This window comes from Pleurodeles waltl, chromosome 1_1, assembly GCF_031143425.1.
Source record: "Pleurodeles waltl isolate 20211129_DDA chromosome 1_1, aPleWal1.hap1.20221129, whole genome shotgun sequence".
In the NCBI taxonomy this organism is placed as follows: Eukaryota; Metazoa; Chordata; class Amphibia; order Caudata; family Salamandridae; genus Pleurodeles; species Pleurodeles waltl.
In genome coordinates, this window is record NC_090436.1 from 361,517,930 (window position 1) to 361,543,090 (window position 25,161).

The window sequence follows — 25,161 nt, forward strand, 5'->3', positions numbered from 1 at the left end:
ACAGTCCAGCTCGAACTGCCAGGCCAGGTCCTCCCTGGGCCGGAAACAAGCATCCTGGGACCAGTTTCGGGGTATCACCTCTATTCAGTCAAGCTAGTTTGAATCTAGTGGCATAGCGAGACCGGGACCCACATCTGGCCATACCCTCCCACTTAGGGTGACAAAGGCAAAAAGAACAGATGATGGATTGAATGCAGAAAAAATCAAACATTCACCCACAGTCAAAGACCTGGGTTTCATCCATAATTTTTATGCTCGCAATGCAATTTCAGTTGGGAACCAGCCATATGCAAATCAGTCTTGACCCAGTTCCCCATGGGAACAGTCCAGCACACTTATAAGTCATTCATTGTGCAGTCTAGAGGGGTGGTGAGTACACTGTACAATGTCTCATAATACTGTCAGAATTATCTGTTAATTTCCCATGGTAGATAAACCAGTGTGCCTGTCCCCGTCGTGAGGTGCGTGATGGGGGAACCCCGGGACTCAGGTTTAAACAGCCACGCTAGTAATCTCCCTGATTTTCCCTCTTCCACATGTACTCTACTTATGCATGTTTTGTGTTCATAGCACCTCAACTTTTCCATTATAATCCAGTATTGATTCTTTGTGTCTAGCAGCCTTTGGTGAGTAGTGGTGTCCAAGGTTGTGGAGGACTCCAACGTATTAAGTGCTTTGTCTAGTATATGACACTCTGCAGTAAGTTCTCTACTGATGACCACAGACTGTCCTAGGCAGTGACTTCGTAGGACTACTTTGAAGGCTTCCCTCGCCAGCAACAGGGAGGACGCTGTCCCTGATTGAAAGTGAAATAGTCTGTAATAACTGTGTGCAGTGTCTCTCTATAAGTTTGGGCCTCCAGTGTCCCCGGCTGCAGATGTCACATGGATCACTGGTCTGTCCTCTAACAATCAGAGTCCCTAAAGTATAGGACTGTGGTCTGACAGTGTACACCTGAGGTATTCTGTGGAGGTTATACAACTGCTTAGGTGGTCAGAGCAGAGGAAGGTATCCAATTGTGTGTGTAGCACATATATATGGGAGTAGAATGAATAGTCGTGGTCCCTGCCATGCTGAACCCTCCAGATATCCACCAATGCAAATCGGCATTGCCATTCCGCAAAGCCAGCGGCTAGTTTATGTGCAGATATGCCTGGGAGGGGTGGTGTAGAGCGGGTCTGTGTTACATCTGTCAAACAGTTGAAGTCTCCCCCAGCACTAATGTGTTGCTCACCAGATGCCCTAAGGGTGTGGACAGGGACCGGAAGAAGGAAAGTTGATAATGGTTGGGTGCATATATACTGCCTAGTATGATTTCTTTGCCCATAAGTCTGACCATCACCAGAACATATTGTCCGTCTTTGTCAATCAGGGAGTGTGTTGGCTTAAACAGGGTACTTGCTCATATCCATAACAGTATCCTTTGGGCGTAGATTGTGTAGGAGGTTCTGAATAGGTGTCCCTGCCATCTACAGCCTAGTTGATCTATCTCCCTGCCAGTCATATGAGTTTCCTGTATCATGGCTATTTGTACCCCTCTACGCTTCAAGTAGCAGTGGATAGCATAGAGCTTAGATGCTGATCCCATTCCCCATACATTCCAGGATATGCATGTCAATACATTGCTTGCAACAGCCATGTAAAGTCAGTGCATTCTGTAGTTCCAGTCCCCCCATATGTTGCATTGTGTGTCGAACCAACAATTGAGCCAAGCATCTTGTCCCAGAGATGACTAAAGTAAACCAAACTCAACACAAAACTCCCCTTCCCCAGGGCCACTAGGCAACGGCCGGCCGTCCAAACTTACAAACATCAGGAACCAAATACATCAGTTCAACTTCACTCGACTCCTGCCAAGGGTCAAGTGCGGGGTGTTGGCAGGGATACCACAAGCCGCCAAGGCCAACCCATGGTTCCGTCTCGGGGGCCAGCTACTTTTTTAGAGTTAAAAGTCACCGGTCAAAAGTCTGAACTTTTCATCGGGTATCTCCTAGGCCTTGTGGCGCGTGTGATTCAAGATAATGGTGGCACTATTTGTGGCAGTGAAGTGGATCGTAGCCCTCTCAGGCGAGGAGGTGGAAGTAATGTGTTTCCCAGATAGCAGTAATTGTGGGCAGCGTGCAGAGTCAAATCAGGTGCTCAACTGATTGTGGTGGCACTCCAGGTAAAACCCCTTGTGTCAAGGTGGAGTCCTCCAACTCAGAGTTGGCTGTAATCTTGTCCGCCAGAGTCCTGTTCTGAATCAGAGCCTGTTTTACTCATGATGGCGGATGCCGCCTGTAAAGCTGCAACGCTGTCCCTGTCCGTCTCCCTTTTACTTGGTTTCTTTGGGGTCTTTCTGTTATGTGCTCTCTGGGGTCTCTTTCTCAGGCTCAGGTTATCTCCGTTTTGTCTCTATCTCAGGAAGAGCTACTACTGCTCTATACGAGTCGAGCCAGTCCCACACCATTGTGGGGACCTCATAAAAATGGGTCCTGACATTCAGCATTATCTTCAGTTTGGCAGGGAACATCAACGAATATTTGATCCCTTTATCACAAAGTGCTTTCTTAACTGACATAAAGGAGACTCTTTTGGATTGAACTTCTAGCGAATAGTCAAGGAACAGCATCACTTTCCGCTGCCTACGGTGTATGGCCCGTCCTCCCTAGCTCGCTGCAGGAGAGAGTCACGATCCTGAAAGTGTAAGAGTCTGGCAATGATCAGAAGCAGTGGTCTGCCCGGTGGTGGAGGTCTGGCGGGGACTCTGTGTGCACGCTCAATAGCAAAAAAGGGTGTCAGGTGGCCAGGTGCTACCTCAGTGGTAAACCATTTTTCTAAGTACGCCACCATGTCATCATGTTCTGAGCCCTCCAGAAGTCCCACTACACAGACACTGTTCCGGTGGTCGCGTCCTTCAGTGTTCCAGTGTCTGCACCCTGTCAGTCAGCTCTCCTACTTGTCTCTTGAGGGCCTGTTGATACGGCTGTATCTCCTCAAGCCCCGAATCCACCTCCTTCACTCTGTCCACCAGCTTATAATGTTCAGCTCTCAGTAGACCGAGTACCACGGATACCACCCCAATGTCCTGCTGGAGCGCTGCTTAGGTGTCTGCAATCGCCATCAAGATTCTGTCGAATTGCGCTCAAAGTGTGGGGACCATAGCTCCCAACTCCCCCATTGTTTCCTGTTGGGGCTGTCCAAGTCTGACATTCTCATCTGAGTGTCCCCATGTTTGGATCTAGGCTTTCCCATGATCTAATCAGTGAGTTACCGGGACCACCAGATCGCCGTCAATTGTGTTTCTTAGCCAGGTGGGACTGGTTGTCTGGTCTGTCATCAGCGGCTTCTCCAGGCTTGGCCAAGGCACTGATCGCCTGCTGTGTTATCCCCCTCTTATTGAGGGGTCTCTGTTGTAATTTGGGTGATCTATCGAGGTCTGTGCCCCACTGTGGCACCAGGCCTCCTAGGTCCATCAAGCAGACGACCAGCGCACGGCAGCGGATCGTCAACTTTGGATAGAACAAGGGTATTGTGTATACTTTCCCGTGCATCCCAGGATTTTCTAGGGGGGGGTACTGGAGTATCTTGGGCTCACACAAGGCAGGACTCACATGTCCCTGGGCCAGACTCACCTGTTGCAAAACGGGCGCTCCCTCCCAGCAGGGTAGCGAGATGTCCAGCTCCCGAGTCTCTGTCTGCAATTAGTTATCCTGTCTTGTTTTGTTTTTCTTCCTTTTTGTGCAGATGTAGTGTCTGCAGGCACACAGAATGACAATGGGCCTGGCATCTGCACTCAAGGCAGGGCGGCAGCCTGGCATTCAGTCTCCCCACTCACGGACCCAGTCCCAGCATGCTCGATCCCCCACCAGGCACGCCGCACACCCAAGGCTGTCCACCACCCTTCAGCAGGGCTCCTGGCAGGGACCAGGGTGCTCAGGCATCGTGCTCCTATCTGTGTTCTCGGAGCACCAGTGCACAGTTCCATCACCAACGCACACCGCCACTGGCATGGGGGTATCAGGTTGGGCTGGGATTGTTGACGGTCCTTGGGGTAGGCGATGTCCCAGGGTCTCTGTGGGGCCCCATGAAGGGTGCAGCTACAGTTTGGGGCACAGCTCCCACTCATGCAGTCACTGCCCGGCCAACTGGGCCTCCTTCGGCTGTGCGGCACGTGGTAATGCGTGGGCCACCCCCTAAATTTCTGACCTCTTGCCAGCTGCTCGAGGCAGGTGGTGAATGTCCTCGCAGTTGTTCCAAGCCCAGCAGTTCACCCGGTGCAGGCCCACAAGGCCCAAAGTCGTCCCCCTCCAATGCCGCGGCAGAGGTACCAGGAAGGGATCAGGTAGCATAGGCCGTCTGGGCATCATGGCCTTTTCTCTGCTCCCTTAGCTCCAGGGTGTAATCCAGCCACTCAATTCTCAGCACCACAGGCATGGAGACACAAGTTCAAATCGAGGTTATTGCCTGCCGGTCCCTGGGATGGGTGATTTTCAGGATCTTTGTGAGTCCGGAGCGGAGCGCTGCGATTAAGCGTCCGCCATCTTAGTCACTCAGGACACCCCCCTGAAAAGCTTTGATAGTACATTAAACCACCGGCCCTTTTCCTTCTAACAGCGCACAGATGAGTCAAATGTTCACTACTGTGTGGTTCATAAACTCGTTTAGCAGTATTCTGGAAAAGGTTCTCACCCATTTGCTTTGAAACTCTGCCTGATTGGGCACTGCTTCCATTGTCCTTTGGTTATGATCATCAAATATGCCAACCTCCACATACTCCTTTCACATGTCTATTCACCTTCTCCCCCTATCATTCTCTCTTCATCTCTCTACCTCTCTCCAAACCTTTGTCTCTTTTCTCAATTCAGTTGAGTTCAATTATATAATAATGATCAATTGGCATGTCGTATTGGTTCAATATGCTGCCAAAGCTTTTCAGGTTCTTGTCTAATGTAGTATGGAATTTGGGGCCTCACTGTGTAAAACACAGACCAATGATTGTGTGAAACACAGACCAACGGATGATTTGATGCAGACAAGCCATGGCAAGTAAAGCTAAACATTCACACACTTCTCAGATCAGACCATGGATAGTGCACCGTACTGTGCAAAGGTATACTTATGGTTCAGTAAAAGATGCTGAGGTAAACAAATGTTTTACAAGGTAAGTCTTGGAGGATGGGAGACTGAGGAGTAACATAATTAAGTTTGTCACCAAATGGATGGCAATTGCAGAGAATTGTGATTTATCAGGGATGACTGCAGCAAAATTGTTACTCAATTCATAAAGACCAGGAAGAAAAACAGGGACATAAACACAACAGGAGGGCAACAGCTAGAGGAAAAATCAGAAGACACTGGCTCAGTTAGAAGGTGGTTTCATACCTGTTTGGAAGTAGGTTGACAGATTTCCAGCTACATGAATAGTTGAAATCCGTTGTTTCAACAATTATTTTGATTCTAGTGTGCAACCTTTGGTTTGATATATTTCTCAGGCTTGCAGCAAGGGAGTCCAAATTGTTTGCAATCAATGTGAAACCTGCCTGTATCAGACTGCATATATTCAGAACTAATGCAATAAAGCCGGTACACAAAACAAACATGGATGTGTGATAAGACATGCGGAGGTCTTTAGTTTTAGAGATGTCCTTGATTTGGCACATCAAGTAGGAACCAAGAGCTAAGGACAATCTGTGTTCTCTATTAGTTCTTTAAATATTTTGAAATAATTTCAAACAGCTATTTTTGAGTCTGCGTAGAATGTATGCAGCGTTACTAGCTCTAAGCCAGAGAAGATATGTTTTTGTTTGAAGGAGCAGTGAAGAAACAGGTCATGAAATGAAGCATCACGTGTGTATATGTGTGTGGTGTGTATATGTCTATGGATGCACATTGTGGAGAATGTATGTGTCTGTGGGTGTCTGTGTATGGGGGTGGAGAGGGACTAGGTGTGTGTGCTTGTGTGCATGTGAGAGATGAGAGAAGCAGGTTAAAAAGCTAAGTTCACAGTTTCTCCAGCAGTTTTATGTCAAGCCTACCAGACAGCTTTCTAACATGTGAGTAGGCCTGGGCTGAGATCACAGAGTTCAGCTACGCGGAACTCCACGAAGTGCAGATAATACTCAGCCTCACTATGTGGGATTCCCCGAGCAATGGAATTTGGCTAAGTTGCACTGTTTTCGCTGAGTTTTAGCGGCAGGGGGTTCTCCCAAGCTGAAAATCAGCGTGAACAGCATCACAAGGAGCACAAGAGAGAGCTAACTTCTTTCTGATGCTTGAGTGAATTTCTACTCGAGCGACAGCTTTCTCAGAAATCTCACTTACACTCATCAACTTAGAGATTTCTCTTTGCTGGAGCTGGCCAACTTAATGTTGGTTAGAGCGAGGGAAAAAAACTCTGCTGTTTTTTGAAACTCCACACAAAATGGGGAAAACTCAGTGAACTTCACCGGTGGAGTGTAATTCTTTCCCACCCCTAGTTGTGAGCTTCCCCCCCACTCCACACTGCTCTCTTGCCTGTTGCCTCTGATGAAGCAGAAAATGAAGGTTTTGATTTATTAACGCTTAAACGTAGTGCTGAAATAATCATGTGTGACATTAACCGAACTAATTAAGATTGTACGGGGACAAAATGTGCCCTCAGAGTAGTTTGGCATCATTTATACGCGTGCTTTATATAACGTGGTGAATTAGAATTGCACTAATCTGACATAATCATAAATGTGTGCTACGATTTGCTTGTTTGAAATGTTTTAGCTTAGCATTACTTTAGCGGAGGCTTTGGCCTAGTTGCCTGGTCTCACGGTTTAGATGCTCGTATTTTTCCACTGTGCTATTAAACGTGTATTCTTGCTTGAAGCTGTATTTTTCCACAGAAGACGTTCACATGCTTATCTTAAAGTTAGTGCCAGCCTGGCATATTTTCTCTTAAATTCAAGGTCGACTTGCAGGTGCGGACAATGGAGGCTCTGAGAGTAAGCTAATTGGGAGACAATGTTGCGATCTGCGTACCCATCTCCAAGGATAATGTATGCTTAAGTAAAAGCTTGAGAACTGTCGTTTTTGATTGGTCAATTTGAAGCTAACCTATGAACCCTCCAATGGAGACCCTACACGACTTGAACTATTGTCTATAAAAATCAGGTGCACGAGAAGAAGGGATGCCATTTGCCAGCGATTACGAACATTTTGACTTCGTAGCTATTATGGCCCACTTTGCTGCGACGCCATTTTGAGAGACTTTGATTCTTTCTCTAATCGAGAGAAAGAGACTTTAAATGATTCTTGCCCTAGAGACTGTAACTTTGATTTGATCCCTTTGCATGAAGTAGTAGTAGTTTTACCTTGCCACCGTGAGGCAATTGCCCCGTTCACCCCTGCCCCTTTGTCCTGTCCCATGCCGATCGAAACGGTACCCATGATGACCGAAGAACGGTACCTGTGAGACGAAGACTTCCTTGTATGCTGATCGTAATTGGTAAATATGAAAAGAAATTGTAAAATTGCATTGTGATTCTTTTAGGTAACCAACTGCTGATTTTTGGTAAGGTCCCTAGTTAGGAGTTTTCTAAATTAATGTTGCTAAAACGTTTTCGCATGAAGTCCCACATGCTGATGCTAATTTGAGGTTAGACGAGGATTCCATGTGTCGCACGATGCAATTTGAGATCTTGTTATGCTGACTAAATGTATGCCATTAGTTCATTACAGATTATCGTATTAGTGCTTTGCATTGCCATTATCGAATGCCTTGTGATTCAAATGCTACATAGACTACACTTGTTCCGACGTTATGGACAGCTATTAATGTTCATTTATGTTTATCATTTGGTGTTGAGACACATTTACATTGTGCTAGCTTTGTTAATATAGGGAAATAAATTCACTAACTTTGCAATAAACTGGTGTGGTTATTCCTGACTGAAAGGTCAGGGTTCGCCGAAAATGTATTCTGGATTAATTGTAAAGTGTTATGTTGTTCAAGGTGTTGCTTATGTTCGTTAGTGATTATTGATTGGAAGCGACTGATCGATATAATAGTACAGAGAGTTCCCACTTAGTCAAAAGATTCATCGGCCTAAAGAGCGTCCGAACGCAGGTAAATTATTACCACGTTCCGCTCTATCAGTAGATGGTAGCAGAGGACGGTTTAGTCTTTTGGGACCCTGTACTATTAAAGTACATGGTGTCGGATTAACGGTTACGCATTTTGAGACCCCACTCGAGAAGTTGGATTAGATTTTTCTTGGATAAAACTGATTGACAAGATGATGATGGGCTAGGTCCACCGCGACTTTCCCGGGATCTCGGAGCTTGCGGATGGAGAGAACGGAGGTGTGGATTCAGCGTTGGCGGTACTAGTGATGGTATGAGTGAAGTTAGGGTTTTGCGCTTGCACAGCTTATTGCCGCAGGGTGTATGAAAAGGTTGCGAGGGTTTCTTTAAGGATAGCGGAGGTGCGACTCCGAGTGTAGAAGTAGTGAAGTCGTCGAACTTCATAGAAATAACGGAGGTGCGGCTCCGAGTGTGAGAGTAGGGAAGTCGTCGAACTTCATGTGCGTGTGGCGCTTTGTGCATAAAAAGGTCCACGTGGTTGTAGTTGTTGAGACGGGCCCTGCGAGGTCAAGAGACTCCGGAGTATGTTGATCCATGTTGTGGTCTGGGCGGTTTAGTAGGTTGATCGGGCGTGGTCAACGAGTCGGGTACGTGTGTTAGGGTGTGAAAGAAACTTCGACTTCGGGCTTTGACAAGATTCTAAGTGCACTAGAACAGATCATTGACAAGTTGAGAGTAGGTCTGCGGGTCAGATCTGCTTGCGAATGTGGGGACCGAGAAAGACCGAATAGCGGCCGAAGCTGGTGAAAAAGATCGAATAGTGGCCAAGGTTGGTGAAAGGTCCCTAAGGTCCTGAAGCGACTGTGTTACCCTTCCTGTAGTAAACCGACAGATCTGTTTTAGTTTTTGGTAGCTCGCGATACATGCAAGAAGTGTTACGAGAGGAGGTGAGTGAAGGAAGACTAGCCGCGAGGCTTTGTCAGCCGCAGTGTGTGTGAGTGTGACGTCACTAAGAGCTGCGCTGGGATAGGTTGGTTGCAGAGAAGGGTCGCGCACGGATTGGATGCAGTCCATGGGACTCGATTGGAAGGGGAAAGGCAGGTGAAGAGTATTCCGGGAATTAAAGTCACCTATTGATTACAAATTTTGTGGAATAAAAGTGACCTTTTGACTATAAACTTGGTAAAATAAAAGACGATAAAATGAAATTCCTTAAAGCGTTTAGGAGTGCGATGAAGGGGGAGTCTTACATTAAAGCGAACGTAGGAGAGGAGACGCCGCCCGAAGGTACACCAGCTTACATTGTAATGGAAGAGAAGGGGGTAGCTCCGTGTCTTTGGCTAAAGCAATGGCACAAGTTGACAGAGAAACATGGGAGCGTAGCGTTCCCGATATATGGGACATTCAATATAAAGATTTTAGAGAATTTGAGATTCACGATGTACGACCTGAAGGTGCCTCCGAGGCCAGCACAGTTTGAGGCTCTAGCAATTTGGGAACTAATGGCCAGACAGCAACAGCAGAAGAAGTTCGAGACCAGAATGAGGAAGGTAGAAAAGACACTAGCGGATGCTAGGTGGGATAATGCACAGAAGGTGTGGAGATCGGATGTGTTGCAGGGGATAAAATTGTTTCCAGCAATTACTAAGGAAGGAGAGGAGACAGGGAAGAAAGCTACCTGTAAGACAGACAGAAAGTGTACAAAGGATAAAGAGGACGAGGAAAAGTTGAGAAGAGAAGAGGAGTTAGAAGATGAGGAGTTAATAATGGAATTGCTGAACGACCGTCCACCGCCTTATGCAGAGAATGGACAAGGTCCAAGTACCAGTTCTGCCCCTCCGGCACCGGTACAGAACAGTGAAAACCAGAGTCCAGGAGCATCATCGGGACCAAAGGACCCGAGTCTGCTGTTCACCCCGCAGATACCGCAGGTTAGGAGAATATATCCAGATGTGCCCGTGTTGAAACCAGCAGAAAATTATCAGCCGCAAATGCCAGGGTACTACAACAGTGATAACAATGCAGGAATGATTCTAGATCCAACTGTAAGGGGCGTACAGAATGGTTACAACCCAACAATGGCACAAGCTGAATCAGCTCAGTTTATGATGCCTCAAAAGCAGATGCAGGGAGGAAACGTACATGCTCAAATGACGGGGAGCCAGATGGGCATGCCGGCAATGATGACCCATGGTGTGGGAATGAATATGCCACAGAACATGGGGAATGGACAGAACCCAGACGCGATATCCTTACCCATTACTGTAGGTCCAGCGGTACCTCTGTATAGTCAGCCTAATTCGGGTCTGAGCAGTCAGGGATCAATGCTGCAGAATGGGACAGAAAGAAGGTGCATAGAAAACACTCCAGGGATAACTCCGATAGTGACTCAGCCAACTGGGTCTGGATCCTTGATGGAGTTTAGTCCCATATGTGCTCAGTCAACACTGGTGAGGTCGAGTCCCCCACTGATAATACCCCTCACATCGAACACTGAAAAGCTGCTGCAGCCATCGATGGCAGTCGATGTGAATGCTACCCTGATGGGGGTGAATGCGCAACAATTGACACAGTGGTTTAACAGTCTAAATTCCACACAAAGTTCAGGCAGTGGGAAAGGAGAAGAGTACCTGAATAGGATGAGGCTGAACATGGAAGCACAAGAATTGGTGGAAGGGAATATGGGTGTGAACAGGTTAGAGTCCTACACGGAAGAAGAGCTGAGGTATCTATGTCCAAAGATCACGAAAGAAGTAAACAAGGTACATAAAAGTTTGCAGGAAGTGGCGGACAGAAATGGGATTGACATAGGTAAGACGAAACATTTGAGCAGGAGCTATAGGTTGGATTTTGGGACCACAGACTTTGAACACATGAGATCAGCAGGCATGAAGGCACACCTTAGAGAATTGTTGCAGAGTGCACAAGTGTGGAGGTGCTTAGACAAATGGGAAAGCAGGTGGGTAAAGAGGAAGGATAAGAGGAGGGACAGTGCTACAGAGTACAATGAGAAAAGACCGCAGAGTAGCGATACAGTAACAATGTTACCAATGAGGGAGACAGCAGGGGGAAAATTAGTACATGTACCATGGCACAGAAGCGACATTCAGTCTTTTACGAATGATTTTCCCAAACTGAGAGAGAAACCAATTGAATGGTACCAACAGACTGATAGGTTTGTGAAGCTTGCGAAATGTCTCTGGGAAGACCTGAACACTCTATTTGAGATTGTGGTTCCGGCAGATTTGTGGGAAGATTGCAAAAGGGCTGTAGGTTGGCCGACAAGTGAACCGGAGAGGGACAGAGAGACGGGTGCACCATCACCTATGGTGATGAGCTTGTACTATAAGGTGATTGAGCATTTGAAGACGAAGGTTGCCGCGAAGAATGTGGATTGGCAGAAGATTGATCGAACTGCCCAAGAGGCTAAAGAATCGATTCATAGTTACTATGAAAGGTTGTTGAAGGCGTTCAAGAATTACAGTGGCACGGAAACAATAGAGGCGAAGGACATGCTCCATTTTGTTTTCAGATTTGTGGAAGGGCTGAGGCCAGAAATAAGCCAGATGATAAAGTCGCATTTGATTTGTTGGCAGTCGAAACCGATTGATGAGGTTTTGACTTATGCGAAATACTGTAGCGACGAAATTGAAGTGAAACAGAAAAAGCTGAAAGAAAAGGTGATGATGATGCAGCTTAAGGCAGCTCAAACAGGTTTGCAAGGTCTGCAAGGTTTGCAAGGAATGCAAGGGTTCCAACAGCAGGTACCACAACCGCAGTTGCAGTTGCAGGGAAACATGGCGTTTCAACCACAGGCCAGAGGCAGAGGCAGAGGAGGTTTTGTGAATAATGGTCCGGATTTGAACACTGTTGTGACGGGTGTGCAGGCAATGAAGAAGGTGATGCCGTGTCACGTGTGCGGAATTGTAGGTCATTGGAAACGCGAGTGCCCGATGGTGGTGCAAGAAGGTGCAGGTGCAGGTGCAGGTGCAGGTGTAGGTGTTGGTCAGCAAAACAATGATGTCAATGCATTACAGACAATGAGAGGACCGAAAATGAGAGGTCCAAACTCAAATTTTCAGACCATAAATCAATTGCAGGGATTACAACCTATGCAGCCGCAGCAGATGCAGATGCCCCGTGTGCAGATGACGCAAATGCAGCCGATGCAACAGCAGTTACCTATGGTACCTAATCAGCAAATGCAAATACCATTGGCCCCAATGAGTCAGCAGCAAGTGATGGTTCCTCCACAGGTAACGGGTCAGGTAATGAGTACCAATGGTACAGTACAACAGTTCCCATTACATAGTGAGAGTGGAATAAACAACGTATGGGAGAGCGAAAGTTCAGGAGAAGAAGGAGATTGTGTGCTTGCGGCATCCTTGGAAGTTGATCAGAGGGGTCCGTACGTAGAGGGAAGAGTAATGGGTCATCGTGTCTCATTCTTGGTTGACACGGGAGCCACACGTTCAACTGTTAAGAGCAGTGAAGTTCCAAATTTGCCACTCTCAGGGAGGACAGTTCAAGTGGTGGGAGTAGCAAACAGACACCTGACGAACCCAATTACAGATCCGGTTCCAGTTAACATTGGTAACTATCAAGGGGTGCATCAGTTTGTGGTGTGTGACTCAAGCCCGATAGCACTGTTAGGAAGAGACCTATTGTGTAAATTGGGTTGTTCGATAATGTGTTCAAACGAAGGAATAACAATAGAGACGAGCAATGATGGGGAAGACGAGGACAGTGTAGAGGGGGATGAGATAGAAACAGTCGACGAGGAGTATCCTCTGATTTGTCTTTTCCCAATGATCACTGAAGAAGATATCCCAGCAGAACTACGGGAAACAGTCGGAAAGGAAGTGTGGGACATGACAGGGAAAGAGGTGGGATTGATGAAAGGAGTAGAACCAGTAAAAGTGATGGTAAAGCCCAATGCGATCTTTCCCCAGACCCCACAATACCACATGCCGCAAGATACTCTCATGAAAGTTGCCCAACTCATTGACGAATTTGTAAAGCAGGGAGTACTGAAAGAAGTGTTAAGCAGCCCATGTAATTCACCGATAATGGGACTAATAAAGCCAAGTGGGAAAGTCCGACTCGTGCAGGATTTGAGGAAAATAAATGACATCATAATAAAGTGCTGCCCAGTAGTACCGAATCCAGCTGTGATAATGTTTCAAGTCCCTTGCGATGCTGAATGGTTCTCAGTAATCGATTTGTCACAGGCATTCTTTTCTGTGCCTCTTCATGAGGACAGCCAATTCCTCTTTTGTTTCAAATTCTTAGACAGAGTGTACAGTTGGTGTCGAATCCCTCAAGGGTTCTCTGAGTCACCGTCAATATTCAATCAGGTTCTAAAGAAAGATTTGGAAGAATTAGAATTGCCATTCGAGTCAACCCTAGTACAGTACATTGATGACTTACTGGTTGCATCCAAAACGGAAAATGGCTGCACAGCCGATACCATTGCTCTGTTGAATCATTTGGGAAGGAATGGACATAAAGTCTCCCCTTCCAAATTACAGTTTTGTCAGAAGAAAGTGAAATACTTGGGTCACCAAATAGAGAAAGGGTCACGGAGAATAATGAAGGAAAGAGTTACAAGTATACTCCAAATGAGTCCACCAAAGACAAGGAAGGAGGTGAGGAAGTTTTTGGGAATGGTGGGATATTGTCGCCAGTGGATTCCCAACTTCTCGTCTCTAGCGAAGCCCCTACTAAAATTGACCCAAAAGGATGCCTTGGATGAAATTGAGCTGAAAGGAGATGAGATGGATGCTTTTGTTGAACTAAAAGAATGCATGTGCAGGGCTCCAGCTTTAGGTATGCCTGACTACACGAAGCCTTTCACATTGTTTTGTCATGAACGTGATGCATGTTCTTTGTCTGTCTTGACCCAAGCCCATGGTGGCGTAAACAGACCAGTAGCGTATTTTTCAGCTACTTTGGATCCGGTCGCAGCAGCACTCCCAGGGTGTTTGCGCGCCGTAGCAGCAGTTGGTATCAGCCTCACTCAGAGTGAAGGAATAGTGATGGGACACCCAGTAACAGTCATGGTCCCTCACTCAGTTGAGATACTTTTGACCCGCTCCCGAACGCAACACATGACTGGAGCAAGACTCACAAGGTATGAAACGATTATTCTGGGCTCACCGAATGTGCAGCTGAAAAGGTGCACTACGTTGAATCCAGCTACCTTGCTTCCTGGAGAAAATGCTGAAATTGAGAACGCTGAAGACGTCGAGCATGACTGCCTTCAGGTGACTGAATTTTGCACAAAACCTCGACCGGACATCAAGGATACCAAACTTGATGAAAATGACCAGATTCTTTTTGTTGATGGTTCATGTCTAAGAGATGGGATGGGGATTTTGAAAGCAGGATATGCTGTATGTACTGTAACAGGGGTCCTGGAAGCGGGCTGGCTTCAAGGAGTCTATTCCGCACAAGTAGCAGAACTTGTAGCCCTCACAAGAGCATGTCAATTGTCTGCATTGATGAAAGTCACCATTTACACTGATAGTCAATACGGGTTTGGGATTGTGCATGACTTTGGACAACTATGGTCACAGAGAGGTTTCCTGACTTCTTCAGGATCCCCAGTGAAGAACGGGGAAAGAATAAGGGAATTGTTACATGCCATTCAAGTACCAGCTGAAGTTGCAGTGGTAAAGTGCAGTGCTCACACGAAAGGACAGGACTATGTGTCTCTGGGAAATGCATATGCGGATCAAGTCGCAAGATTTTGTGCCTTGAACTGTATATTACTAAGGGATGATTGGAATACGATAAATGAGCCAGAACTCGAACCAGCTGAAGCATTTGCCTTGAAGGTCGTAGATACAATAGAGGAGCTAAAAGCACTACAGAATAATGTCAGGGAGGATGAAAGAGATTCCTGGATTAAATCACAATGTATAAAGAGACAAGACGAGTTATGGGTCTCACATGAGGGAAAATATGTTTTGCCAAATAGTCTCTTATCACAGCTTGCGCGGTTCTATCATGGGCAGGCTCACCTAGGGAGAGATGCCATGATAAGATTGTTCAAAACTGATTGGTTTAACCCCAGATTTCGCCAAGCTGCAGAAGCAGTTTGCCATCGATGTGTCACTTGCCAGCAGATGAACCCAGGAAAGGGAACAGTTGTGAGCGCGAGTCACATTGGTAGGGCAAGCGGTCCTTTTAGTCGTATGCAGATGGACTTCATTGAGATGCCTGTGCATGGGGGTCTGAAGTATGTGTTGGTGATTGTGTGCATTTTTAGTCACTGGGTTGAAGCATACCCTACACGTAGAAATGACAGCCTTACAGTTGCCAAGCTATTGTTGAGGGAGTTAATACCACGTTTCGGATTCCCGATCTCTTTAGAATCAGATAGGGGAAGTCACTTCAATAACGAGGTGATAAAGTTACTTTGCGAAGCACTGAACATTGAGCAAAAGCTGCACTGTAGCTATCGCCCTGAAGCATCAGGACTGGTGGAGCAGATGAATGGCACGCTGAAATCGAGAATGGCAAAAATATGTGCATCGACAAATTTGAAATGGCCTGACGCATTGCCCTTAGTGCTAATGTCAATGAGAAACACTCCTGATAGAAAAACTGGATTGTCTCCGCATGAAATTCTCATGGGCAGAGCTATGAGACTTCCTGCAGTTCCCGCAAACATGCTTTTAAATATTACAGATGATATGGTGTTAGACTACTGCAAAGGACTAGCTGACGTGGTTCGCTCTTTTTCTCAGCAGGTAGAAGCGACCACCTTGCCACCGATCCAAGGTCCAGGACACGCACTGAAAGCAGGTGACTGGGTCGTGGTAAAGAAGCACGTGAGAAAATCGTGTCTGGAACCCCGTTGGAAAGGCCCTTTCCAAGTGATCCTGACGACAACTACCGCTGTGAAGTGTGCGGGGGTTCCCAACTGGATTCACGCCAGTCACACAAAGAAGGTGTTGTGTCCCACAGATGAGGAAGTTGAAGCGCTGAAACTACCAGTGCCTGATAAAGCAGTGCCGAGTGCTGAGAAAGAACAGAAGCGAACTGAAAGCGAACAAGCAGAAGTAGGAGAGAAGGAAATATTATTGGAGGGTGAAGAGTCTGACTCACTTGGGGAAGACCAAGGAGAAAGTTCAGACAGCGACGAAGAAGCTGCAGGCGACAAAGAACCTGAAGCAGCTGAGGGTAGCAAAAAGCCTGGAGCAGCTGAAGGTGACAAGGAGCCTGAAGCAGCTGAAAGCGATAAAGAGCCTGAAGAAAGTAACGGTGACGAAGAGCTCGAAAAAGGTGAAAAGGCAGGAGAGCCTGATCAGAGGAAGGCTTTCCCAGAAGCAGACGACACAGAAAAAGAAAAGGAGGACGTGACCGGAAGAAGGGGATAAGGGAGAAAAGAACGAAAAGGTTCAAGCTTCCACAGAAAAGATCGCAGGTCCATCGAATGGACATGGTGCAAAGAGAAGACTAAGTATCTCACCGATAAAAGAAAAGGGTAAAGAAGGTTTGAATGAGGGAGGGAGACCAAAAGTGAAAGAGAAAAGAAAGGAAGTGACTGTTGTGGAACAATCGTCAAGTGAGGAAAAAGACTTGACAAAAGAGGAGAGTACCAGCGAAGGAGAGTCGAAAAGAGAAGCAAAATTGAAAAGAAAAAGGATACCAAACAGGAGGTATTCCGGTCCTGAATGGGCGTATGCAGTAAATGATGATTGGACTGACGAGTTTGTATCTCTGAGCATCGAGAACGAAGAAGAAGAAGAGATACCAATAGAAAAGAAAAGTTTCATAGACTCTGTCGATTGAAAGAGTAAATGATATTACTCGCTACAATCTAACGTGAAAGAAACCACCAGCTGAGACATTGTTAAACCGGATGAGACATTTGCTAAACCGATAAAGACTGAGTTATTGCCGAATTGAGACAAATGCTGCTAACCGATAAGTGACTGGCCTTTTGAAGAAGACGGTGTGAACATTGTGCTCGTTCAGCTTTGTAACTGAATTGCTAAATAGTTTCATTTATAAGTGCTTCTAGCTCTCTGATTCTATACAGATCATGACGCAAAACAATAGAAAGAAATATTGTAAATATGTGTGTATAGGCTTGGTAATAACATGTGTACTAATAATAATGGCAATTGTGTTTGGAATGCATGGAAAGGGTAAGAATGAGACTATTGCTGCTTCTACCATTGCTCCTGTTACTGTCACTGAACTAACACCATTGAAAAGATTGGCATTGGATGAGAGACTCTTGCATGATAAGAAAGAGCTTTCGTATAACGTTTTCTATCGCTTGCTAACAGAGTATGTTGAGACTATGGATGCGAAAGATTGTTATGTGTGCACACAGATACCGACCTCAGTAAAGGAAGGGGTAACATATCACCACATGCCTCTTACATATGGGATTACATGTAGTATAGTAATGTCTAGGTTTTATGGTCAATCTAACATACAGTATTTTTACTCAAATTATGATGTTACCTTTGCTTATGTTCCTATAATAGCGCAGCTAAGCGAGACTGCAAAATATTGGGATTACAAAATTATGAGGGACTTTTTCGAGCCAATGCAACCTTTTGAAACGGCTCATGCTCATAGGGAGAACCTTACTTGCTCAGTCTCTGCTGTAGAAATAAGCTTTTTAGATCGCACAGATGATAGAAGGGCACAAATGAAGGCGAAATTAGAAAAGGAGCTACATAAGAGGACTTCAGTAGATAATTATGATTTTGCTGCTATAAAGACGCAAGGGAAAATAGCTTTAGATGCTTGGCATGTAGGGAAATTTTGTATATATCGAGGTGAATCTTATTATGACAATATTTTTGTAGGAGCGAGTGAATGCAAACATACGTTTATTTTTAAGGCCAAATGGACATTCATGATGAACGGTCTTGACCCTGTCATTCCAGGTGTATATTACATTTGTGGACATAATGCCTATTATCGTCTTCCAAAGGGATGGTGGGGGAGATGTTATTTGGGTATAGTGTTTCCAAAGGTTTATCAACTGGATGACGTATCGATGATTGAAAAGACATCTGGATCCCATCATATCCAGAAAAGAGAGACCGCAGCTGCTGTGGTAGGTGATATATTTGGAGCCATGATTCCTTCATTGGGAGTTGTGTTGAATTCCATCAAGATACGAAAATTGTCTACTATAGTGGATAACATGTTGACAAAGTTTTCAGGTGCTATAATCCTGATAGATGCTGAGCTTGCAGCGGAAAGAGCTATGACTCTTCAAAATAGGCTTGCTTTAGACATTCTTTTAGCAAAGGATGGAGGCGTTTGCAAAATGATTGGTGCACGTCACTGTTGCACCTATATACCGGATAATAGTGTGAAGATTAAAACTATGCTTGCTAATCTAACAAAAGAAAGTGCAGATTTGAAAGAACTGAAAGAACCAGGAGTGTGGGAGAAGGTTGGAAAGGGAATAGCTTCAGTGGGACATTGGATTGGGGGAATTTGGAATGGAATATTATTGAAAATAATAGAAGGAATATTAATAGTAATAATGTGTGTATTTGGAATTTGGGGAATAAAAAGGGGAATAATAATGATTATGGAAAGAATTAAAAGAAGAAAGGAAGAGAAAATTATGAAAAGAATGGCGGAAGAATACAAAGCGCAAACTAGGGGTACTAAAAGGAAAAGGGAACTGACAGAATTTTAATGGAATAAAATTTGTGGGCATGATTTGTGTGATGACAAGTAGTCATCAGAGGAGGGATTGATGAAGCAGAAAATGAAGGTTTTGATTTATTAACGCTTAAACGTAGTGCTGAAATAATCATGTGTGACATTAACCGAACTAATTAAGATTGTACGGGGACAAAATGTGCCCTCAGAGTAGTTTGCCATCATTTATATGCGTGCTTTATATAACGTGGTGAATTAGAATTGCACTAATCTGACATAATCATAAACGTGTGCTACGATTTGCTTGTTTGAAATGTTTTAGCTTAGCATTACTTTAGCGGAGGCTTTGGCCTAGTTGCCTGGTCTCACGGTTTAGATGCTCGTATTTTTCCACTGTGCTATTAAACGTGTATTCTTGCTTGAAGCTGTATTTTTCCACAGAAGCCGTTCACATGCTTATCTTAAAGTTAGTGCCAGCCTGGCATATTTTCTCTTAAATTCAAGGTCGACTTGCAGGTGCGGACAATGGAGGCTCTGAGAGTAAGCTAATTGGGAGACAATGTTGCGATCTGCGTACCCATCTCCAAGGATAATGTATGCTTAAGTAAAAGCTTGAGAACTGTCGTTTTTGATTGGTCAATTTGAAGCTAACCTATGAACCCTCCAATGGAGACCCTACACGACTTGAACTATTGTCTATAAAAATCAGGTGCACGAGAAGAAGGGATGCCATTTGCCAGCGATTACGAACATTTTGACTTCGTAGCTATTATGGCCCACTTTGCTGCGACGCCATTTTGAGAGACTTTGATTCTTTCTCTAATCGAGAGAAAGAGACTTTAAATGATTCTTGCCCTAGAGACTGTAACTTTGATTTGATCCCTTTGCATGAAGTAGTAGTAGTTTTACCTTGCCACCGTGAGGCAATTGCCCCGTTCACCCCTGCCCCTTTGTCCTGTCCCATGCCGATCGAAACGGTACCCATGATGACCGAAGAACGGTACCTGTGAGACGAAGACTTCCTTGTATGCTGATCGTAATTGGTAAATATGAAAAGAAATTGTAAAATTGCATTGTGATTCTTTTAGGTAACCAACTGCTGATTTTTGGTAAGGTCCCTAGTTAGGAGTTTTCTAAATTAATGTTGCTAAAACGTTTTCGCATGAAGTCCCACATGCTGATGCTAATTTGAGGTTAGACGAGGATTCCATGTGTCGCACGATGCAATTTGAGATCTTGTTATGCTGACTTAGTTCATTACAGATTATCGTATTAGTGCTTTGCATTGCCATTATCGAATGCCTTGTGATTCAAATGCTACATAGACTACACTTGTTCCGACGTTATGGACAGCTATTAATGTTCATTTATGTTTATCATTTGGTGTTGAGACACATTTACATTGTGCTAGCTTTGTTAATATAGGGAAATAAATTCACTAACTTTGCAATAAACTGGTGTGGTTATTCCTGACTGAAAGGTCAGGGTTCGCCGAAAATGTATTCTGGATTAATTGTAAAGTGTTATGTTGTTCAAGGTGTTGCTTATGTTCGTTATTGATTATTGATTGGAAGCGACTGATCGATATAATAGTACAGAGAGTTCCCACTCTATCACCTCTTCGCCCTAAATGCGCTCTTCATGGAACTTCCCCCCACCTGTTTCCTTCTCTCCCACCCGCTGCTTCGATTCCTCACCCCACCATCCTTTTCTCTCACCCGTTGCTTCTCTTCCACAGCCTCACCCTCCAAGTTGCTTCTATGCTAGCCTGAACCCTCTGTGCTGCTTTTCCCTTTCCTATCCCTCATTGGTACTCTCCACGCATCTTAGACTTCCATGTTGCTCCCCCCACCCACGTCCTCCATGTTGCTCACATCCCACATGTGCTTAAAATAACACTTGTGTTATTTATTTTTTATTTATTTAATGATCCAACTCGATAAATTAAAAAAATGCTTGCATCATTTTGTAGGCATGCGCCTCCAAAATGATGTAACTGCTGCATGATAGCATCTATTTATATTTTCTTATCTTTGGCCATGCTGCACAGCACTAGGTATGCTGTACAGCTGGATAAAAAACACTGGGAAAACTAATAGGTTCCAACAGCGAGACCTATTCGCTTTGCCATTGCTTGTTTTACCAGGCAGATTCACTCTGCTTAGAGTGTACAAAAAATAGCATTAGTTGGCTGAATTTAAAAATGCTCGTTTAATGATAATACGTTAATGCCAGACTATTCTGAGTTTTGGAAACATTTGAAAACAGTCCAGCAAGTCTGATCCCTAACTGCTAACTGTAATCTCAACAGAACGGGCACAGTGCCAAAGCCAAGATGTAACTAGTTGTGCCAAAGGTTTATCTTAGATAATACTAAAAACAACAGAGTACCAAAAGATCTACTTTTGGGATAATCACTTTTTCAAGATTCATTTATTATCTAACAAGACTTTATTATTCAAAAGGAGTAATAATAAATGTGGCAGAATTATATCAGATATCATCCTACCTTTGGCATCCCTGCCATGTGATCAATCACACCTTTACAGAGTAATTTGGATACATTAGACTCAAAATGCAACTTTACCATAACAATGAGAACTTCTGCAGTTGGGCCTAAAGCCTCCAAAGATTCGGGCTCATCCGTGGGCCTCTTGTAATGAAAAGCTGTTCCAGCAACATCAAACTTTCTAGGCCAGTCAATCGTCCAAGCACCATTAATATAGTAGTCATCACCTTCAGATTTCAAAGCTGAAATAAAGACATACATTTTAAAAACAGAAGAGGTTGAAATCCCAAAGTAGAATGACCCATTAGATCAACAATCGAGCAGAACAAAACGTCATACATGTATCTGAATCATTCATTGATTCATCAGGTCCTAAGCAATGGGAGGGTCGTGTTCCATTCAAGGTGACTGAAACACATCGGCACCCAGGGCACAGAGGGTGAATTTCCACTATCTTTCACAGCCTTTGTGATATGAAAAGTAGTCAAGAATTTATAGGCGTTGTCGATCATTGATCGTGTCTGGAGCAAACTATCACTTACGCTTAGTATGCTAAGGATAGACAACCAATTACAAGAAACAGGCATATGGGGTTACTGTCCAGAAAGTAATTGACTAAAAGGAAATATGTACTTACTTTTAGACCTGGTTGCACATTGTAGGAATTGTCACTGAAGTCATAAACTTTATAATAATTTCCCACTGTGTGAGTGGGCTGTGTAGCACTTCTCATCAAATATATATGTTTATATGAACAAAGAGAGTGAAGAGTTTAACATGTCCTAAAGTTGCGGCGCAACCTCCAAAGCCTATTGAAAGCAAGATTACCAGAGTCTTAGACTGTGATATCAACAGCAAAAATCTATCTCAAAACCACATTGCAGCACCTATAAGTTTAGTTGCTGCCTCACATATCTACATAATCAGGGAAAGTGCAACCTGATAGCCTTACATTAACAGAAAAAAGAATCACGTCTTTTAAGGCTTCAGTGGGTGGGGGCTTCACCATGATGTCTTGCAATGGAAGTTCCCTCAGACAGTCAGTTCTTTTTGAAGCAAATAGAGGCAACTAGGATATTTCTGGAGTTTTAATACAGCCTGGCCAAGATGTAAAGTTGGGGACGATGAAGGGTAACTGAAAAGTTCCTCAGCGTAGCTTCATCACACTATAGTGAGCTTTTCTTTCAGAATGAAGGTAATAATGCTTTGTAAAATTATGAACTGATTTCCAAGTTGCCTAACTGCATATATCCGTTAAAGGAATGTTTCACAGCCAGGCTGTGGGTGAGCACTTTACCTCTAGTAGAATAAGCTCTGGGCTTTCCTGTCAGAGGCTTACTAGCCAAATAAAATTGGATTACTGATTGAGGGGGGAACCCTATTCAAGCAGCAACCACAATTTCTGCCAGGTTGAAACACAAGCAAACCTCAAATTAACCTTCACTCAACCATCTGGTAGCTAAGCACAAAACAGTTAGGTTTAACATAGAGACAATGTGTAAACTACTTATGCAGCACTTCAAAACAGTAATAAAATGAAACCCCAACTAAATCCCACACCAATTTAGAAAAACAGTAAAATTTAATAAATTATTTCAGACCAACACGACAAAAATGCAATCAGAAGAACCATGGATAAGCAATTTTAAATATTTGAGTGATAATAGTGCCTAGAAGCGCAAATCACCAACTGTGGTTATCTGGTCGTGCCGAACAAAGACAAAGTCACAAGTTCAGGCAGAACACGGAAAGTATACAGGGACCAAGTTAAACCAACAAAGTATCCTATGTCCTGGTTTGTGGAGTGTTGCAAGACCCCATGTGTTGGAAGCGTTACACAGCAGTAGTTCCAAGGAAGATGTGGTATTGCAATGTGAAGTCCTGCATTGTCGCCGAGGATGCCTTCAGCAAGGGGCTTGAATCACAAAGTCCTGCGTTGAGGATGCACCATGTATTGATGGTTCTGAGAATGCTGGGGGCTGTGATGTGAAGTCCTGCATCGTCCTTGAGGATGCCGTTGTTGAGGAGCTTGCGATGTGAAGGCCAGAGTCGAGGCTCCATCGCGCAGCAGTGGTTCCAAGGAAGCTGCAGGCTGTGATGCAAGGTCCAGCATCTGGCATGCAATGTGCACCGGAATTTCTGAAGCGGCTGCGAAGAGATGCATTGCGCTGCAATGGTTCTGCTCAAAGGACCACAGCTGCACTGGCAGGGCATCTTTAGGCCGACTTTCCAGGGTCCAGGAATGGAAGGGCACCACTTGGGGGGGAAAGACTCACAGCAGACAGAGTCCAGGTGCTGGCTTTAAGGCGGTCAGAGCCTTTTCTGTCTCGCAGGCTCTGATCAGGAAACCAGCCAACTAGCCCTTGGAGTCATTCTGTGGTCCTGGGTATAAGATGCAGGTCCAGTACTTCTCACTCTGGCAGCAGAGTAGCAGTCCTTCTTGCAGTCATTTTAAGTATTCCACAGGTCCAAAGGTGTACTGAAAGGTGGGGTCTGAGGGTCCATTATTTAAACCTGGTGCCCACTTTGAAATAGGAGAAGTTTCTACAGGCTATCACATGCAAAGGTGCATGGAGTTTTCTGCCTCCCTGCCCTGGCCAAGCCTGCACTGGTCACAAAATACTGGCGTCAAACCCTTTGTGAGTGTGCTCAGGCAGAGGGTGTGTGATGTGTAAGTGTTGTAGGTGACAGCTTCGTCCCCTATCAAGTCAGAGATGGCCCATCCTGCCAACACCTTTTGCCTCACTGTCTGGGAGCAATATACAAAGATCAACTGCCAGCTACACCTAGTCATGTGACCCAGGAAACAGGCACCAAATGGCTAGGACAAGACAATAATAAGGGCCTGATTTATGAAAAGTTAGAACCTCCTTCACATCATTTTTTGATGCAAAAGCTGCTCAAACTTACTAAATATAATATTTCGCAAGTTTGTGACGCTTTTGAGTCAAAAAGTGGCATAAAGGTCGCGCTAACTTTTCATAAATCAAGCCCTAACTTTCTAAAACTGACATTTGAGAAATATGATTTAAAATCAACTTTACCATTAAAAAGGATTTTAAATTACAATTCTTCAGACACCAAACTCAAGATTTCAACCTGCTCTCCACTGAAAGTTAGCACTTGTTAAATGTAATAAAGTAACCCGATGTTATCCTATGGGAGAGGTAGGCTTTGCAGTAGTGAAAAACAAATCTGATAGTTTTTCAATACCATGAATGAATGAATGAGAATGAATTATTTGAATAAATGAATGTATTAATCATAATACAGTGAATTAAAACACTTATATGATAAAAGAGTGTGAGTAGCAAATAGGTAAACAGATAAAAAACACATACACAGAGGACTCTTTTTTAAAAAGCTATATACTATTAGTGCCAGCCGATGTCTGGCGTGCCTTGGATTAATCCTCCTTGGGTTTTTCACTACAAGGATGTGTAAAAGTTCAAAGTACATGTTCAACTTTTTAATTTCACTGTACCCTGCCCTCTGGGCTGTTTAGGGCCTACCCTGGAGGGGACTTAAATGTATGAAAAAGAAAGGTTTAGGCCTGCCAAAAGGTTTATTTTGCCAGGTCGAAATGGCAGTTTAAAATGCAAACACAGGCTGCAATGGCAGACCTGAGACATGGTTAAAGGGCTACTTAAGTAGGTTGCTGTAGACCCAATAGTAGCATTTAATTTACAGGCCCTGGGTAAATGTAGTACTACTTTATAAGGGACTTACAATTAAATGTAATGTGCCTTTTGGGTGTAAGACAATTTTAACATGTTTATAAGAGAGAACACACGCGCTTTAGCACTTTGACTCCTAAAGCCAGCAAAAATTGGGTCAGAAACAGGCAGGTGAAGGCAAAAGGTCTGGGGAGGACCTTACAGAAAAGGGCAAGTCAAACAGAATGCATTGAACAATCTTATGAGAAATATGTTGTTTTGAGGTGGCCACAACCTGAAAAATATGTC

At 44.5% G+C, this 25,161-nt stretch overlaps 1 protein-coding gene across 1 annotated transcript in view; it reads right to left on the reverse strand.

Annotated features, from left to right (window-relative positions):
• Positions 1-25,161, reverse strand: part of ADAMTS6 (ADAM metallopeptidase with thrombospondin type 1 motif 6) — a 1,391,222-nt gene that overhangs the window by 196,330 nt on the left and 1,169,731 nt on the right. The window contains exon 19 of the mRNA XM_069222749.1: positions 21,275-21,438. Coding sequence (XP_069078850.1) covers positions 21,275-21,438 — 164 coding nt within the window. The remainder of the gene's footprint in view (positions 1-21,274; positions 21,439-25,161) is intronic.